The sequence below is a fragment of the Dipodomys spectabilis genome, unplaced genomic scaffold (assembly GCF_019054845.1).
Source record: "Dipodomys spectabilis isolate Male_0828 unplaced genomic scaffold, ASM1905484v1 ptg000043l, whole genome shotgun sequence".
NCBI classification, from domain to species: Eukaryota; Metazoa; Chordata; class Mammalia; order Rodentia; family Heteromyidae; genus Dipodomys; species Dipodomys spectabilis.
Window position 1 is genome coordinate 17,047,761 of NW_024870720.1, and position 19,380 is coordinate 17,067,140.

General features: G+C 39.6%; 1 protein-coding gene across 1 annotated transcript in view; it reads left to right on the plus strand.

Annotated features, from left to right (window-relative positions):
• The window catches only part of Polr2b (RNA polymerase II subunit B), a 44,723-nt gene that overhangs the window by 20,245 nt on the left and 5,098 nt on the right, over positions 1–19,380 (plus strand). The window contains exons 8-20 of the mRNA XM_042678257.1: positions 166–362; positions 510–629; positions 1,721–1,907; positions 3,776–3,919; positions 4,128–4,267; positions 4,445–4,556; positions 6,341–6,495; positions 9,891–10,089; positions 10,916–11,084; positions 15,264–15,360; positions 16,633–16,727; positions 18,454–18,704; positions 18,785–18,874. Coding sequence (XP_042534191.1) covers positions 166–362; positions 510–629; positions 1,721–1,907; positions 3,776–3,919; positions 4,128–4,267; positions 4,445–4,556; positions 6,341–6,495; positions 9,891–10,089; positions 10,916–11,084; positions 15,264–15,360; positions 16,633–16,727; positions 18,454–18,704; positions 18,785–18,874 — 1,956 coding nt within the window. The remainder of the gene's footprint in view (positions 1–165; positions 363–509; positions 630–1,720; positions 1,908–3,775; positions 3,920–4,127; positions 4,268–4,444; positions 4,557–6,340; positions 6,496–9,890; positions 10,090–10,915; positions 11,085–15,263; positions 15,361–16,632; positions 16,728–18,453; positions 18,705–18,784; positions 18,875–19,380) is intronic.

The window sequence follows — 19,380 nt, forward strand, 5'->3', positions numbered from 1 at the left end:
CTACTTTGATAGTGGATTTGTCAGTGATCTTTAGATCTCTCTGTGGCCTTCGGATTCTAAGATTTTGTGACTCCTTGATTTTCTATAAAATTTATACATTTGGTGAAGTTTTATTGGGCATTTTAATAAAGAGAACAAACTTGAAAAGAACAAATTATTTCATAGGTTAAACCTTCTCTCGATGAAGCCTTCGTCATTCAAGAACAGAATGTTGCATTAAATTTCATTGGTTCAAGAGGAGCAAAGCCTGGTGTTACTAAAGAGAAAAGAATTAAATATGCAAAGGAAGTCTTACAAAAGGAAATGCTTCCTCATGTTGGTGTCAGCGATTTTTGTGAGACTAAAAAAGCCTATTTCTTGGGGTATGTTAATTTAATTGTTCAAAGTTCTTTGGCAGATATAATAGAGATAGTGTTTTTCTTAAAGCTAAGAATGTCAGAAGTTATTTATTTGATGTATATTTTTTTAAAAAGCCAAAATTCAAGTGTCTTCCTTTTTTTTCTTTTAAGGTATATGGTTCATAGATTACTTCTAGCAGCTTTGGGTAGAAGAGAACTAGATGACCGAGATCACTATGGGAACAAAAGATTGGATCTTGCTGGGCCCTTACTTGCATTCTTATTTAGAGGGTAAGGAATTACAGAATGCCATTGTTGAGTAAGGAAATTTTACTTTCTTATATTGCCTAGACTTCCTTCAAACTCTTAAATCTTCCTATCTTTGCCTCCCAAGTAGCTGGGATGTTAGCCTGTGTGGTTTCACTTTCAGTCACTTGGAATGGTTACATTGTCAGGCTTATCTGTATTGTTTACATGTGAAGTGTGTATAGTCTCTTTGCTGCTTGGGTAATTTTAATTCCAGTTAACATCTGAAATATTGTTTATGATTGTGAGTACCACTTATTGTTTGTTTGGTTTTGGTGGTGCTGGTGCTAGTACAGTGCATGCTAGGCAAGTTCTACCATTGAACTATAGCCGTCATGACCTGAATTTCTAAGTGCTAATAGCAGAATTTTTAGTCTAGCTTTTATAGCTCATAAATGCAAACTGGAGGGAGATAGCACTGGGTTGGGATTATATATGAATTTTTATTTTCTTAATATTTCTGTTGTCTATAATGAATTTAAAGTACTTTTTCCATTTTAATTTTTTTCAATACTTTTAGAATCAGTAAAAAGTTCCTTCAATAAACAATACATAGGTAATCTAAAAATTACATTAATGTTAGTAGTGTTTTGCATGTTTTATGAGTTGTAGATTAGTGTTTTTCAGCTTTTTTTTTGTTATTGGCTTCATAAGCAGCCTCTTTAACATTTTTTCCTAATTGCTTCCTCTTACGTTTATGTGTATATATGTATAATGCACACATGTGTTTGTTTTAAATATAAAAATAATAATAGCTTTTACTTGCCACAACCTTTGAGACTGCATTTTACCAGATGCAGGTGGCTCATGCCTATAATCCTAAAATCTGGAGGATCATGTTTTGAGGCCAGCCAAGGCAGACATCCTTGTGACTCTTCAGTTAACCAGAAAAAATGCCCAACTAGAGAAATAGCTGAAATGGTAGAGTACTAGCTATGAGCAAAAAAGCTGAACTTTTAAAAAGCACAAGGCTCTGAGTTCAAGCCCTGACACTAGTACTAAAAAAAAGAAAAAAGAAAAAAATGCATTTTTTGCAGAGCTTTGCATGTTTAAAATAATGTCATTTTATTTAACAGTATGTTTAAGAATTTGCTAAAAGAAGTACGGATCTATGCACAGAAATTTATTGATCGAGGAAAAGACTTTAACTTGGAATTGGCAATTAAAACAAGAATTATATCGGATGGGCTCAAATACTCTTTAGCTACTGGAAACTGGGGTGACCAAAAGAAAGCTCATCAAGCCAGAGCTGGAGTATCGCAGGTAAAGGTGTCAACTATGACTACAACTTTCATAGGAAAAACATTACAGGGCTTGTTGATTCTTTCATTTAGTGAATGTAAGTGACTTTACTTTTGTTTCCTTGGTCAAATGTAAAATCACTAGAGGCTTTTGAATTATGAAAATAAAATTTATCTTGCTAGCTTTTATCTATATTGATACATTTACATAAGTTTTTGGCTGTAGTTAGTTTTTTGTTCTAGTTATTTTTAAAATTTTATTTTTATTATAAAGGAATATACAGAGGGGTTGTAGTTACATGAATCAGGTAAAGAGTAAATTTCTTTTTGGACAGTGTCACCCCTTTCTAGTTATTTTTTAAAGAGTTTTGGAGTACAATGTTATTCCTTTCTCTTAGTTGGGATTAGAAGCATGCCTCATTGTGCTTGTTTAGTTCTTTGAGGTAGGGTTTTACTTACTTTTGTTCTCAGGCTGGCCTCCAGCTACAGTCTTCTGTCTCTGCCTCCCAAGTAGGTGGGCTTATATGTGATCCATGGGCAGGGCTTTAATGTTACGCTCTTCTGAAATCAGTTTAATGTTTAGGTGAGTGAGTGATGTGGATGTATCTATGTTTTAATAATTTTGATGATTGAGGAGGGAACAGGCAGGGATTTAGGAGGTAGGATTGGGGGCTGAGGAACAGGCTGACCTGAGCTACTGCTGTGATACTGGGAAAAAGGGGCTAGGTTTGTATTGATGTGTGGAGGGAGAGACTTAGAGACAAAAATAATTTTGAAGTTCTAGGTTAGGAGATTGAAGGAAGGGAGATTTAGGAAGAGAAATCAGATTTGGGTTGTTTTAGGGCTAGAAAAAGATGACATCGGGGCTGGGAAGGTGGCTCAGTGGTAGAGCGCTTGCCTTGCATGCTTGAGGCCCTGGGTTCGATTCCTCAGCACCACATAAGCAAAAAGAAAAAAGCCGGAAGTGGTGCTGTGGCTCAAGTGGTAGAGCGCTAGCCTTGAGCTGAAGAGCTGAGGGACAGCGCCCAGGCCCAGAGTTCAGGGCCCATGACCGGACCCAAAAAAAAAAAAAAAAAAGATGACATCAACTTTAGTTGCCTGCTTTCTTTCTGAGTATTACCTTATTTGTAACTAATATCTTGTGTAATCCTGGATTGGCAGTGAATGTGGATGTTTGCCTGTGGTAGACTTAAGAGGCCTCATCCTGGAAAAAGTAGTGGGATGAATTAGATGTCTGCTATGGTCAAAGATACATGAGTTGGTAGTATATGGTTGAATGCTTATTTAAATAGCTAACATGCCAGCTGTTGAAAACAATGGAGAACTAAAACAATTTTTTAAAAAAAGGAAAGCCCTTGCTGAGCACTTGGTGGCTCATGTCTGGCTGAGATCTGAGGATCAAAGATTGAAGCCAGCTTGGGCAGGAAAGTCTATGACACTCTATCTCCAAATAACCACATGAAAACCAGATGTAGAGCTGTGGCTCAAATTGGTAGAGTGCTAGCCTTGAGCAAAAAAGCTAAGGGACAGCACCCAGGCCTTGAGTTCAAGTCTCATGACTGATGGGAGAAAAAAAAAAGGAAAGTGCTGTCCTCATGAATACTATGTGGCATGTTAAAACTGTACATCATCACTGGTAAAATAAGGAACAGTTTAGTTACGGGTGGACAATATTATTCAAAGTAAGAGTTTAAGGAGGGATTCTCAGGGAAAATACAACTTTGTAGCTGGAAATAGCCTTAGCAGTAGAACACCTAAGATCTGCATAGCATGTGCAAGGCCTCAGTTCTAACCCCAGTATTACAGAATAAACAAAGTGATTTTGCATCATTGTGCTAGAATAAATCATGGTATTACTCAAACTTTTAAAATTTTCCTTTTTCCCCCTAGGTTTTAAACCGCCTGACCTTTGCTTCTACTCTTTCTCACCTGCGTCGTTTAAATTCTCCTATTGGTAGAGATGGCAAGCTAGCAAAGCCACGACAATTGCATAACACCCTGTGGGGAATGGTGTGTCCTGCTGAGACCCCAGAGGTAATGCAGTAGAATTAGTCTGCACAATCAAACTAGTAATTACATAGGATTTGATTTAATTATGTGTTCATGTGGTGCAGAATTAAAATATTTATTAGTTTTATGCATAGAAGGTAAGGATAAATCTTGAAATTGAAGGAAGAATGTTTATGAAAAATAATTTTATAGTCATGTAAAACTTACATGAACTTTTTCTGTGGTTTCTCAGGGCCATGCTGTAGGACTTGTGAAGAATTTAGCCCTGATGGCTTATATTTCTGTTGGATCTCAACCATCTCCAATTCTGGAGTTTTTAGAAGAATGGAGCATGGAAAATTTAGAAGAGATTTCTCCTGCAGCTATTGCTGAGTGTGTATAGATAGTTTGCCTTTTAAACTATTATTAAACTTTTTATTTTTATGTTTGTAATTGTTATTATAAATTGTTATTATATACAGAGGGGTTACAGTTTATTGTTAAATTCTTGTTAGAACTATTAGTTATTATAGGATAGACTTGCTAAGTGCTGAATGCTTTTTATTTTAGTGCCACTAAGATTTTTGTTAATGGATGCTGGGTGGGAATACATAAAGATCCTGAGCAACTTATGAACACACTAAGAAAATTGCGACGTCAGATGGACATCATTGTGTCTGAGGTAAGAGTCTTCCTTTTGTGTGGGTTCGAACCCATGGACTCATGAAAAGTTTGGCAAGTACTCTACCACTGAACTACATTCCCAACCTACTGTATTTTCTTGAACTTCAGAATGGTACTCCTAGTATATTTTGCTCAGCGTTTTCCATATATATATATATATATATGTGTATATATATATATATATATATATATATATATATGAATAGGATATAGATTTTCTTCATATATATTCTCCATGTGTGTAGTTCAATTATTTTATGGTGCCTTTCACAAAGCAGAAATTTACTATTTTATTAAAACTCAAATTATCTGTTAAAAATAGAATAAGCTACAGGCTAGGAATGTAAAATGTTTGCCTCCTTCCCTCTCCTCCCTCCCTCCTCTCCTTTTCTCCATCCATGCTTCCACCCCTCCACTCCTGCTTTCTTGCTTTTCTCCCTCTCTTTTTCCCTCCATTTCCTCCCCCCCCCCCCCCCCCCCCAATCCCCTATCCTTTCTTTCTCTTACAGAATCTTGCTATGTAGACCAGGCTGACCTCAGTCTCATGATCCTTTTACCCCTGTCGCCTGAGTTGTTGGGATTATAGGCACGTACATGTCTGGTTTATGTGGAACACTCTTACTTCTTGTTTGTTTTTTTGGGGGGGGAGTTGGTTGCGGGGCTTGAACTCTGGGCTTGGGCACGGTCCCTGCGCTCTTCAGCTCAAGGCGAGCACTCTACCACTTGAGCTACAGCAACACTTCTGGTTTTCTAGTGGTTTATTGGAGATAAGAGTCTCATGGACTTTCCTGCCAAGGCTGGCTTTGAACCTAGATCCTCAGATCTCAGCCTCCTGAGTAGCTAGGATTACAGGCGTGAGCCTGGTTTTTGACCCTAGTTTTAGAGAAAGAACTTAGTGGTTTTGATCAGGCTTTTTTGATTAACCATGATTTTTATACCGAGTGACCCAAATATTTTCCTTTCTTAAATAAACCTAATCCAAAGGATCCAGGTGTAATTTCACTTTTTTTTTGGTGAGGCTTGAACTCTGGACCTGGGTGCTGTCCCTCAGCTCTTCAGCTCAAGGCCGGTGCTCTACCACTTGAACCACAGCGTACTTCCTGTTTTCTGGTGGTTAATTAGAGATCAGAGTTTCACGGACATTCCTGCCTGGGCTGTCTTTGAACTGTGATCCTCAGCTCAGCCTCCTGAGTAGCTAGGCTTACAGGCATGAGCCACCGGCGCCTGGCTGTAATTTCACTTTTTAAAGATTCATGGGGAAAGAGCCAACTTATTGACACTTTATTTACTTTACAAGAAGACTATATGCTTGATTCAGATGGTTCCTTTGTGATTTCTATACATTTTCCCAAAATATGGTTATTATTTTCTAGTTCCTCATAGTCCAATAGAAATATAATATGAAGTAAATACACAATTCAAAATTTAAAAAGTTAAAAAAAATAATTTTAGTAATAGTATTATAGGCCTGGGCTATACTGTCCCTGAGCTTCTTTTGCTCAAGGCTAGCACTCCATGAGCCACAGTACCACCTCTGGCCTCTGTGGTACTGAGATATTGAACCCAGGGCTTCATGCATGCTAGGCAAGCATTCTACCACTAAGCCACATACCCATTCCCCTGGTTTTGAACTCTTGATCTAAGTGATTGTTTCACCTTGGACTCCTAAGTGATGGCGTGACAGGCATGTGCCACTGTGCCTTGCCAAATGTTTTATATTTATCTAAACTGTAATGATAGAGAAATTAAAAGTTCATGAGCTTGTTTGTCTCTTATGTATAGGTGTCTATGATCAGAGATATTCGCGAGAGAGAAATTCGTATCTATACAGATGCAGGCCGTATTTGTAGACCGCTTCTGATTGTGGAAAAACAGAAGCTACTTTTGAAGAAAAGACACATTGACCAGTTGAAAGAGAGAGAATATAACAACTACAGGTAAAAAATACATTGAGAAAAATGTACATTCAAAATCTTATATTCTAAAATTAACAAATTTTCACAATGTTTATAATTCCTTGGGTTTTAGAATAATCATAGGGTTGTGAAACTATCCCCATTATTTCATTTCTTTTTGAACTAAGAGCTTCATGCTTAATGGGTAGGTGTTCTACCACTTGAGCCATACCTGAAGTCCTTTTTGCTTTGATTGGATGAAGGCATGTGTTAACACACACAGCTCTCTTTTGCCTGAGCTGGTTTTGAATTGTGATCTGTTCTCCATCTCCTAAGACCAGGATTATAGGCCTGAATCACCATGCTCTACATAATTCCAGAATATTTTTATTATGGTACAAGGACCTTTGCCACTAATAGTCACACAGTCACTTTTTTTTGTTAGTTGTGAGGCTTGAACTCAGGTCCTGGGCACTGTCCCTCTACTCTACTACTCAAGGGTATTGTTCTACCACTTTGAGCCACAGGGCCATGTCTGGTTTTCTTTTTTTTTTTTGCTTTGAAATATTTTTTTTTTTTTAAATTTTATTTTATTTTATTTGAGAACATACTGTACAGAGGGGTTACAATTACATGGGCAGGACAATGCATACATTTCTTACCAAGCATTGCAGCCTCCTCCTTTGTTTACCCTTCACCTCCCTTCCCAGCCTCCCCCCTCCCCCCCACCCAATCATACCCCCCCTCCCCCCCCACCGACATTGTAAAGCTGGTTTTGACATGACATTTTGTACTTCTCATTGTTGCAACAGGTCCACCTGAATCCTTAAATGACTTGTTTGTCCCCGTCTCCTCCACATGTTATACTGACATCAAATATAGTGAAAGCGGGGGTTACACTGTGGGGGAGGGACATACAAAGCAACAAAGAAATAATCTTATAAATGCGTTAGAAACACATGCATGAAAGAAACAAAAACATTAAAATACATATTTGAGGGTTTGTTTTCCTAACATCACATTCTCTGACTTTTTCCGCTTGACTCATACCTATACTAGATATTGCAAATAAGGGAAACCATGGGACCTATGTTTCTTTGGGCCTGGCTTACTTCACTTAATATAATTTTTTCCAAGCCTTTCCATTTCCTAACAAATGGGGAAATGTCATTCTTTCTGATGGAGGCATAGAATTCCATTGTGTATATATACCACATCTTCTTGATCCATTCATCTACTGAGGGGCATCTGGGTTGGTTCCATATCTTAGCTATGGTAAATAATGCTGCAATAAACATAGTTGTGCTGGTAGCTTTAGTGTGGCCTTGTTTGTGATCATTTGGGTAAATGCCCAAAAGTGGGATTGCTGGGTCATTGGGGAGCTCTATGTGGAGTCTTTTGAGGAACCTCCATACTGCTTTCCAAAGTGGTTGAACAAGTTTACATTCCCACCAACAATGAAGTAAGGTTCCTTTCTGTCCACATCCCCTCCAGCATCTGTTGTTGTTAGAGTTCTTGATTTTTGCTGTTCTAACTGGAGTGAGGTGATATCTCAATGTTGTTTTGATTTGCATTTCTTTTATGGCTAGGGATGTTGAACATTTCTTCATGTGTCTATTGGCCATCCTTCTTTCTTCTTCAGAGAAGCTTCTCTTTAAGTCTTTCGCCCACTTACTTATTGGGCAGTTGTTTCTTTGAGGATTTGTTGTTGGGTGGTTTAATTTTTTGAGTTCCAAGTATATTTTAGATATGAGACCCTTGTCCGTTGTATGGCTAGTAAAGATCTTCTCCCAGTCCGTGGGCTTTCTATTGATCTTGCTAGCTATGTCATTTGCCCTGCAGAAGCTCTGCAACCTTATACAATCCCATTTGTCCAACCTTTCCGGGTCTCTATTCAGAAAATTTCGGCCTGAGCCAAGGAGACCCAGGGTTTCTCCTATTCCATCCTGTAATGTTTTCAGAGTGTCTGCTTTGACTTCAAGGTCTTTGATCCATTTGGAGTTGATTCTGGTGCAGGGTGATATATAAGGATCTAGCTTTAGTTTTCTACATGTAGTTGACCAGTTTTGCCAGCACCATTTACTGAAGAGGCTGTCTGTCTTCCATTCTATTGTTTTAGCTCCCTTATCGAAGATTAGATGGCTATAGGTCTGTAGGTTCATTTCTGGGTTTTCAATTCTATTCCATTGGTCCTGAGGTCTGTTCTTATGCCAATACCAAGCTGTTTTGATTACTATGGCTTTATAGTAGAGTTTGAAATTTGGTATTGATATTCCTCCAGCAGTGTTCTTTCCGTTGAGGAGCGTTTTTGCTATTCGGGGTCTTTTATTGTTCCATATGAATTTTTGGATTGCCTCTTCTATTTCCTTGAAGAATGAGGGTGGAATTTTGATAGGTATTGCGTTGAATTTGTAGATAGCCTTGGGAAGTATTGCCATTTTCACGATGTTAATCTTTCCAATCCAGGAGCATGGGAGGTTTTGCCATTTTTTAAGTTCTGTGTTGATTTCCTTTTTCAAGATTTTAAAGTTTTCATCATAGAGGTCCTTCACTTCTTTAGTTAAGTTAATTCCTAGGTATTTTATTTTTTGTGGGGCTATTACAAATGGAGTTGCTTTCCTAATTTCAGCCACACTTTTCTCATTGTTGGCATACAGAAAAGCCATTGATTTTTGGGGGTTAATTTTATAACCTGCTACCATGTCTGGTTTTCTGATGAATAATTGGAGATAAGAATCTCATGGACTTTCTGGCCTGGACTCCTTTGAACTGTGATCCTCAGCTCTCAGCCTCCTGAGTAGCTAGGATTACAGGAGTGAGCTACCAGTGCCAGGCTTAAAAAAAAATTTTTTTTTTTTTGTTGGTTGGGGGCTTGAACTCAAGGCCCAGGCACGTTCCCTGAGCTCTTTGCTCAAATCTTGCACACTTTGAGCCACTGAGCCACAGCGCCACTTCCTTAAAAATTCTTTAATAAAAAATATATTACTTCCTTAAAAATTCTTTAGCTATATATATTTTGTTATAGAAAAGCTTAAACTATATGTACATATACATACATGTATGTACGTGTGTGTGTGTGTGTGTGTGTGTGTGTGTGTGTGTGTGTGTACTAAGGTAAGAGTCCCCTATTAATACTTTCTTCTTCTGAAGTAATCCTACTAGTGATTGCGTATATGATGTATGAGACCTTATTCTGTATATTCAATATTTGCTCCTACCCCTACTTCCACAAGTGCAATATCTTTAAAACAGTGTAAAACAAACTATTAATCATGAGATAATAGTTTATAGTTCTGTTCAGCAGCTTTTTCACTGTGATAATCATGTACCTGTATTAGGACTCTATCAGTACCAATACAAGAATAATTTTTACTTAGTGGGAGACTTTGTGTTAAAGTATTTCAGGAAATGAGGGAATTGAGTGAATCCCTTTTTAGTTGGCAGGATCTTGTGGCCAGTGGGGTGGTAGAATACATCGATACCTTAGAAGAAGAAACAGTGATGCTTGCAATGACTCCAGATGACCTTCAGGAGAAAGAAGTGGCTTATTGTTCTACATACACCCACTGTGAGATTCATCCATCTATGATCCTTGGGGTCTGTGCATCTATTATTCCTTTTCCTGATCATAACCAGGTTGGTAGCACTTTTTCTCTGGTTTGCAAAGAATTGGAGAAAGTAATAAAAATTAGAAATTAGGATGCAATCTTAAGAGAAAAGCCTTCCCCCCACCCCCCTTTTTTTTGTTGGTGTAGGGCTTTAATTCAGGGCTGGGGCATTGTTCCTGAATTCTTTTTCTCTCTTTTTTTGTTCAGGGCTAGTACTCTATTACTTTGAGCCATAGCTCCACCTCCAGTTTTTGAGTGGTTAATTGGAGATAAAAATCTCACAGACTTGGGGGCTGAGAAGGTGGTTCAGTGGTAGAGTGCTTGCCTTGCACACATGAGGCCCTGGGTTCCATTCCTCAACACCACATAAGCAAAAAGAAAAAAGCCGAAGTGGCGCTGTGGCTCAAGTGGTAGAGCGCTAGCCTTGAGCTGAAATGCTGAGGGATAGCGTCCAAGCCCCAGAGTTCAGGCCCCACGACCGGACACCCTCCCCCCCCCCCCCCCAAAAAAAAAAAAAAAAAAAGAATCTCATAGACTTTCCTGTCCCAGCAGGCTTTGAACCATGATTCTCAGATCTTAGCCTCTGAGTAGCTAGGCTTATAGGCATGATCCACCAGTTCTGGGTTGAGAAATGAGAAAAGCCTTTTAATAGGAAAATTATGAATTTCAGAATGGGCAGTATATCATGCTTGAAATTGTGTTTCATTGTTACAAGCCATAATTATTAATTCCAAATGGTTAGTACTTACCTTTCAAAAAGTCAGAGGCTTTTTTTTAACAGTGTTTCTGACTTATAGTTTTTCCCTTTAGAGATACTAAAATTCATTGATTCTATTTTTACTTTTTACTATTAGTCCCCAAGAAACACATACCAGTCTGCTATGGGTAAGCAGGCCATGGGAGTTTATATAACCAACTTCCATGTTCGTATGGATACACTGGCCCATGTTCTCTACTATCCTCAAAAGCCACTTGTGACCACCCGGTCTATGGAATACCTACGATTTAGAGAATTGCCAGCAGGTATGTCCAGTTTGTTTAACGTTTTTAATACCTTGCTGTACTTAAAGCAGTTCACTGAATATTGGCAGGATAGAAAAATATACATAACTTAGTCCTGTGTTTACAGATTTTATAAAGTGTTGGGAAATAAGAATATAATAAAAAATGTGGCTATGTGAAAAGGGTTATGGTGGAGGTACAAAGGCTTGAACTCAGGGTTTCATGCTCTTGCTTTCTCTACTAATGGCTGGTACCCTATCACTTGAGCTATAGCTCTACTGATGGTTATTTGGAAATAAGATTCTTGAGGGTTTTCTACCCAGGTTGGCTTCAAACTGAGATCTTCAGTTCTCAGCCTCCTGAGTAGTTAGGATTACAAGTGTGAGTCACTAGTGTCTTGCAGAACTTTGTTTTAGAACTGTCATTTTGACAGTAGATAGCAGGAATGGATTAGAATTACTACTGCACTAGCAGGAGATACTTTAGAAATCTTTGCAATAGTCTGAGGGTGAAATGATGGTTTATAAAAATAGTTTTAAAAGTCTGAGTTTAGTGGCACTACCTATAAGACCAAGACTTGACAGACAAGTAGGAGGATGGCAAGTTCAAAAGCCTGCCTGGCCTATGAAATAGGAGCCTGTGTGAAAAAGGAAAAACCTTTAAAAAAAGGAAAAAAGAAAGGAATGATATGTGAGTCATCTTTTAAGTGTGCTTGATATAGGACTGGATGATTAGCTGAATGTGGGATGGTAAAGAGTGGAGTTGAATTGGAACTATTGATGATGTTTTTGGCTTGGGCAATTGAAGAGCGACGTGGCAATACATGTAGGGGTAAGGGGCCTTGGTCTTAGCACTGCTGGGGGCTGGGAAGGGAGAAGAGAGAAATACAAAGATCATGTTAGAAGGAGGAAGAAGTTTTGAGAAGTAAAACAACTTCATATGTTTTGTTTTTTTGGTTTTTTTTTTTGGTTGGCCCTGAGGCTTGAACTCTGGGCTTGGGCACTGTCCCTGCACTCTTTAGCTCGAGGTGAGTGAGTGTTCTACTGCTTGAACCACAGCGCCACTTCTGGTTTTCTAGTGGTTTATTGGAGATGAGTCTCACAGAGTTTCTTGCCCAGACTGGCTTTGAACCGACCCTCAGATCTCAGCTTCCTGAGGAGCTAGGATTATAGGCGTGAGCCACCAGTGCCCGGCTTACAACTTTATATGTTGATGTTAAGTCGCTTATTAGAAAACTAAGAAGTGGCAAACTGCAAATGTGAAAGGTGAAATCTAAAAGTGAAGTTAATATATCACTGGCATGCTTAGAGAGAAGTCAGAATTAGAAAAAGGGTAGAGGCACCAAGAGAGACATCAGGAGAGAAGTCTTGAGTAGTTGATAAGGAGAGAAACGGCATCTACAGGAGATGCTCAGGGAGTCTGGCCAGTAGGAAAATGACACAGGAGGGCTGAAGAAAGTGAGTGTTGATGGGCTGGGAAGGTGGCTCAGAGGTAGAGCGCTTGCCTTGCATGCATGAGGCCCTGGGTTCGATTCCTCAGCACCACATAAGCAAAAAGAAAAAAGCCGGAAGTGGCGCTGTGGCTCAAGTGGTAGAGTGCTAGCCTTGAGCTGAAGAGCTGAGGGACAGCGCCCAGGCCCAGAGTTCAGGCCCCACGACTGGACCCAAAAAAAAAAGAAAGTGAGTGTTGACTATTTAGGGAGACTATTTCTTTGAACTACAATTGTCTTTTGGCATTAATGGAATTTTTGCTTTGGATGTGGTCAGTACTCATTGTCGTTAGTAGTTCTGAATTGTTAACTAGAAAAGGGTCTCATATTTTGGTAGCACATCCTTGTATGTTAAAATTATTCTTAGATTCTTCCATAGGGGGTTACTCTTGTCTAATAAATCAAAATCTTTAGATTGTCTTCAGTATGTGCTTGAGTATTGTGTTAGGTATTACACTGTCGTATGACTAGAAAAGAAAAGAAAGATAGTGCAGGGCTGGATTTGAAGGAAAATGTTCTTTTTCTAATTTTTATATCCTGGTAATGGGCTTAAGCTCAGAGTCTGGGCGCTATCCTTTTAGTTTTTTCAGTCATGGATAGTATTCTACCACTGGAGCCACAGATTCACCTCTGAGTTTTTGGTGGTTAAGTTGAAACAAGAGTTTTTTGAATTTATCTTCCTGTGCTGGCTTTGAACCAGGATCCTTATGTAGATCTCAGCCCCGAGTAGTTTGGATTACAGGCATGAACCACTAGCACCAGGTTTTTGTTTGTTTTTGTCGATCATGGGGCTTGAACTCTGAGCCTGGACACTATCCCTGAGCTCTTCAGCTAAAGGTGAGCAATCTCACACTTGAGCTACAGCACTACTTGTAGTTTTCTGGTGGTAAATTGGAGATAAGAGTCTCACAGAAGCCAGGCGCTGGTGGCTCACGCCTGTAATCCTAGCTACTCAGGAGGCTGAGATCTGAGGATCGCGGTTCAAAGCCAGCCCGGGCAGGAGAGACTGTGAGACTCTTATCTCCAATAAACCACCAGAAAATCGGAAGTGGCGCTGTAGCTCAAGTGGTAGAGCTCGCCTTGAGCTGAAGAGCTGAGGGACAGCGCCCAGGCCCAGAGTTCAAGCCCCACGACCGACCAAAAAAAAAAAAAAGAGTCTCACAGACTTTCCCCAGGCTGGCTTTGAACTGCAGTCCTCAGATCTCAGCCTCCTGAGTAGCTGGGATTACAAGTGTGAGTCACTGGTGCCCAGCATGATCAGATTTTTTTTGGGGGGGTGGGGGGAGGGGATCATGGGGCTTAAACTCAGGGTCTGGGTACTATCCCTGAGCTCTTTTTCACCCAAGGCTAGCACTTTACCACTTTGAGCCACAACACCGTTTCTGGCTTTTTCTGTTTATGTGGTACTGAGGAATGAATTGAACCCTTCATAGCTTCATGCATGCTAGGCAAGCACTGTACCACTAAGCCACATTCCCAGATCCCCTTTTTTTAAACTAAAAATTTTTTAAATTGTATTGTAGCTAGGCGCTGGTGGCTCATGCCTGTAATCCTAGCTACTCAGGAGGCTGAGATCTGAAGGTCATGATTCAAAGCCAGCCCTGGCAGGAAAGGTCGTGAGACTCTCTTTTTTTTTTTTTGGTCCAGTCATGGGGCCTGAACTCTGTCCCTCAGCTCTTCAGCTCAAGGTGAGTGCTCTACCACTTGAGCCACAGCGCCACTTCCAGTCTTTTTTTTCTGCTTATGTGGTGCTGAGGAATCGAACCCAGGGCCTCATGCATGCAAGGCAAGTGCTCTACCACTGAGCCACCTTCCCAGCCCGGTCGTGAGACTCTTATTTCCAATAAACCACGAGAAAACTGGAAGTGGCGCTGTGGCTCAAGTGGTAGAGCACTCGCCTTGAGCTGAAGAGCTGAAAGCTGAGGGATAGCTCCCAGGCCCGGAGTTCAAGCCCCACAAAAGGGCCCCCCCCCCAAAAAAAAAAAAAAGTGTATTATAAAGGTGATGTACAGAGGGGTTAAAGTTACACAAGTCAGGTAAAGAGTACATTTCTTTTTGGACAATGTCACCCATTCCTTCACCCTTTCCCGATTTTACTTACTATTTAATCTTTCCCATGTATTTCACTCTGGTCTTGAACTTGTCATATTGCCATAGCCTTGAATGCTAGTAGTATAGGCCTGTGCTGCTGTCTCTAGTTGCTACTTTTTTTAAGGTCTCAGCAAAAGTAGAGCAGCCATTAAGAGTTAACATAGTAGTAGGAAAGAATGTGCTTTTTTTTTTTTTTAAATGTCCTGGCAAGAGAGGAACAGGGTAGTACCAGTTATAAAACTAACTGGAAAGGAGAAGATAGGAAGCTAGGGTTTGAATCTGTTGATTATTAACTGGAGATTATAGACTAATTAACTCCTGATACAAGAGGAAAAGGCTCAGAGTTTGGTGAGTACAATGAAACTTGGTTCAGAAGGCACTCAAATATGAGCTGACTTGTTAATGATTTTTACTAGTAAGAATGAATGCATTGAGAATGACAATTTTAGGATTTGCTTGTGTGAAACATTTAGTTAGCAGAGCAGCTATTTTGTAGGTTGCAGATAAAGACATCCAAGCATTTCTGACAAATAAGGTTGAACTAAATGGATTTAAAAGGAAGGGCAGGTTTTCTTTACTTCTGTGATGATGCTTTTTGTGTTCTCTTGAATTTTCTGCAGGAATCAACTCAATTGTGGCCATTGCATCATATACTGGATATAATCAAGAAGACTCTGTTATCATGAATCGCTCAGCCGTAGACCGAGGCTTTTTCAGGTCCACTTTTACACAATTTGTCATAATGTGATTAGAGTGGAAAAGTAATTTAAAAAAAAGTTCTTTAAGAATAGGTTTGAATATGCCCTGCACCAGAAGACAGAAGGCCTGGTTGATAGACAGTTAAAGACACTGTTTTATCTCTCTAAATTTTCAGATTCTAATATTGTGAGTTTTTTTCTTTTCTTTTTTTTTTTTCTCCCCGGTCATGGGGCTTGAACTCTGGGTCTGGGCACTGCCCTCAGCTCTTTAGCTCAAGGCTACCACTCTACCACTTGAGCCACAGTGCCACTTCTGGTTTTTGAGTGGTTTATTGAAGATAAGTCTCAAGGCCTGGCTTTGAACCAGGATCCTCAGATCTCAGCCTTCTGAGTAGCTAGCATTACAGGTGTGAGCCACCAGCTCCCAGCTGTGAGTCTTTTCTTTTGTTACCTAATACACATTTGCATTTAAATAATATAGAAACATCCAAAGGAATAAAAATAAACACAGAGTCTTAGAACTCACAAATAACTATTGCTAATATTATGTTCTATTTTCCTTCCACTTTTTTTTCCCATTTTATTGACAGAAAGATTAATCTAAATCTGTGGCATCTGCAGGTTGTTTTAATTTAGAGGAGAGGGATTTGATTTTGATTTTGGGCAGGAAGGATTTGAATAGATCCTGGGCTGGTTCTGAGGGTTATAGAAGGAAGCATTCTTGTATCAGGTAGGAGGCTGAACTTAAGTTATCCTGGGTCCTTTCAAGGCTCACTATCATTGCAGGTGGTGAAGCTTATGCGGCAAATGCTGCATAGGTAGTCCATTTAAGATTTAACTTAATTTAGTTGCTTCCTGTACCTGATTCATGGCTTAAATTGGACCTCAAATATCAACTAAGTAAAATATTTTTGGTATATTCTGATTCTTTTTTTTTTTTTCAAGCTCTTAAAAAAAAGGTCACCAGGTCCTAGCTACTCAGGAGAGGAGATCAGGAAGATTGTAGTTTGAGGCAAACCCAGGCAAAAGACCCCGTCTCAATTAATAAAAAGCTGGGCATAGTGCTACATTTCTGTCATCCCAGCTATTCAGGAAGTGTAAATGGGAAGATTGCAGTCCAGGCTTGCCTGGGCATAAATGCAAGATTCTAATAGGATCCTATTTGAAAGCAAAAAGATTTCGGGACATGGTGGCACCTGCTTTAGCAAGTGTGGGGCTCTGAGTTGAAGATCCAAGTATCACCTAAAATAAAAAACCCAGAAGTGAAACCTTTAAAACCACATCTTTTTAGGTCTGTTTTCTACCGCTCATATAAAGAACAAGAGTCTAAAAAAGGATTTGATCAAGAAGAAGTTTTTGAGAAGCCTACACGTGAAACATGCCAAGGTAAGTGACATTGTCATTTAAAACTAAAAAATTAGTTCCTGTGGCTTTCTTAAGTAATTTTGCCCCTATTTTTGTAATGAAGGAGAAAATTTTCCTATAATTCTTCTAGAGCTTCTATGTAGGAAAAGGTATTCCTTCCAGGAGTATACTTGATTGGGACCTTTCTTCCTGGCTGGGCTTGCACTGAGGAGATCCGCCTCACTCATGCTGGGTTTATACTTGTTCTTCAGTGTGCACAGACTTCAGGGATCATATTTGTTCAGCTTCAATAGTTGTAAAAAGCCGAAAAATAATGAGGTCTGGGGATGTAGCTCAAGTTAAGTGCTTGCTTAGCAAATGCAAGCCTCTGCATTGAAACCCTTATAGTACTAAACAAACAAATGATGAGGGACTTTCTAGCATTTCTTATATTTTCAAGAAAATTCAAACTTATTAGTTATTTTTGTAGGCATTTAAGAAGTACTTCTGAAGGATAGGCTGCTTATTGTATATGTGTGTTCCTGAGGCTTAAACTCAGTGCTTGGGCATTGTCCATGAGCTTTTACACAAGGCTAGCACACTACCTCTTGAGCCATAGCTCCACTTCCGGCTCTTTTGGTAGTTTATTGGAGAGAACAGTCTTACAGACTTTTCTGCCCTGACTGGCTTCTAACCTTAATCCTTAGGTCGATCTTAGCCTTCTGAGTAGCTAGGATTACAAGTGTGAGCCATCCCTGGTGCTTGACCTGGTTTTGATTCCTGGTAGCATTACATGAATATCAGGTAGAATGTGTGTTGTTCACATAGCTTCCAATTATTCTGTTTCTGTTGGGTGGCTCTTTGTAGAATTGATATCCAGTAGAGTTACAGTCCCACAAGATTAAGCTGGGTGCCAGTGGCTCACACTTCTAATCCAAGCTTTTCAGGAGGCTTAGATCTGAGGCTCCTGGTTCGAAGCTACCCTGGGCATACCAATCTGAGAATTATTATTTTGTTGGTTGTGGGGCTTGAACTCTGGGCCTGGGTGCTGTTCCTCAGCTCTTCAGCTCAAGGCTAGTACTCTACCACTTGAGCCACAGCACCACTTCTGGTTTTCTGGTGGTTAATTGGAGATAATAGGTTCATGGACTTTCTAGCCTGGGCTGGCTTTGAACCACAATCTTCAGATATCAGCTTCCTGAGTAGCTAGGATTATAGGCGTGAGCCATCGGTGCCCGGCCCACTCTGAGAATTCTTAGCTCCAATTACCTAGCAAAAATAGAAGTGGTGGTATGGTTCAAGTGATAGAGCATCATGCTTGAGCAAAAAAAGCCAAGTGAGAGCTTGAGTTCAAGCTCAGTATTGGCATATAAGCACATACATAAAAGCAAAACAAAAGACGGTATAAGATGAAATTGTGGTTTCTGAGGAAGGATGTATGAGGACACAGATACTCTTTCTTATGTAATAATGAGATGGAAATACACTCATCTAAAGTGTGCTGATGTCTCTTTTTTCACTACTCAGTCCTGTGTTCTTTTTCTTTGTAGGTTTTTTTTTTTTTCTCCCCTTCTATATATAGTGGTATCACAGAGAACAGAATAGTTTGTAAGTATTTGGACTAAGGACAGACTGTGGAAGCTTTCTACTGACTTGGAATTGATTCATGTCTGTGGCTTTTAAACTTCGTTAGGGATTACTGGCATTCTAAAATACTTTCCTGTGTGATAACTGTATTTCAGAAAATCCCATGTCTGTTTCCTTACAGGTATGAGGCATGCCATTTATGACAAGCTGGATGATGATGGGCTGATCGCTCCAGGGGTCCGTGTATCAGGAGATGATGTTATCATCGGCAAAACAGTCACCTTGCCTGAAAATGAAGATGAGCTGGAGAGCACCAATAGGCGCTATACCAAGAGAGACTGTAGCACTTTCCTTCGAACCAGTGAGACAGGCATTGTGGACCAGGTGATGGTAACTCTGAACCAAGAAGGATACAAGTTTTGCAAAATAAGGGTGAGTATAGCTTGTGCCATGTAGCTGACTTTAAAAATGAAGTGGCTTCTTTCACCTAATTTATTTTTATATGAATTTAGGTGCGCTCTGTTAGAATCCCACAGATTGGAGACAAATTTGCTAGTCGTCACGGCCAGAAGGGTACTTGTGGTATTCAATATAGACAAGAGGTGGGTGTCTTTGGTCTTTCTCACTCCTAACCCCGTGTTTTGTTGAATTTTTTTTTTTTTTTGCCAGTCCTGAAGCTTGAACTGAGAGTCTGGGTGCTGTCCCTAAGTCTCTTTGTGCTCAAGGCTAGTGCTCCACAACTTGAGCCACAGTGCCTGGCTTTTTCTGAGTAGTTTATTGGAGATAAGAGTCTCATGGACTTTCCTGCCCTGGCTGCCTTCAAACTGCGATCCTCCTGTGTAGATGGGATTATAGGTGTGAGCCACTAACATTTGACTTGTTGAACATTTTATTCAGAATTTGCTGTTACTTCATTATTTCTCTAACATTAGTGTTGAATAAGCGTGTAAACATAGTATATGGACAAGAATTTGTGACAAATTTATTTATAGGCAATGTCAGTTCTAAAAGAGGTTTTAGCATCTCTAAAAAAATTAAAAAATTGTTATTATAAAGGTGATATACAGAGGGCTTATGCTTACATAAGTCAGGTTCTCCTAAGTTTCTT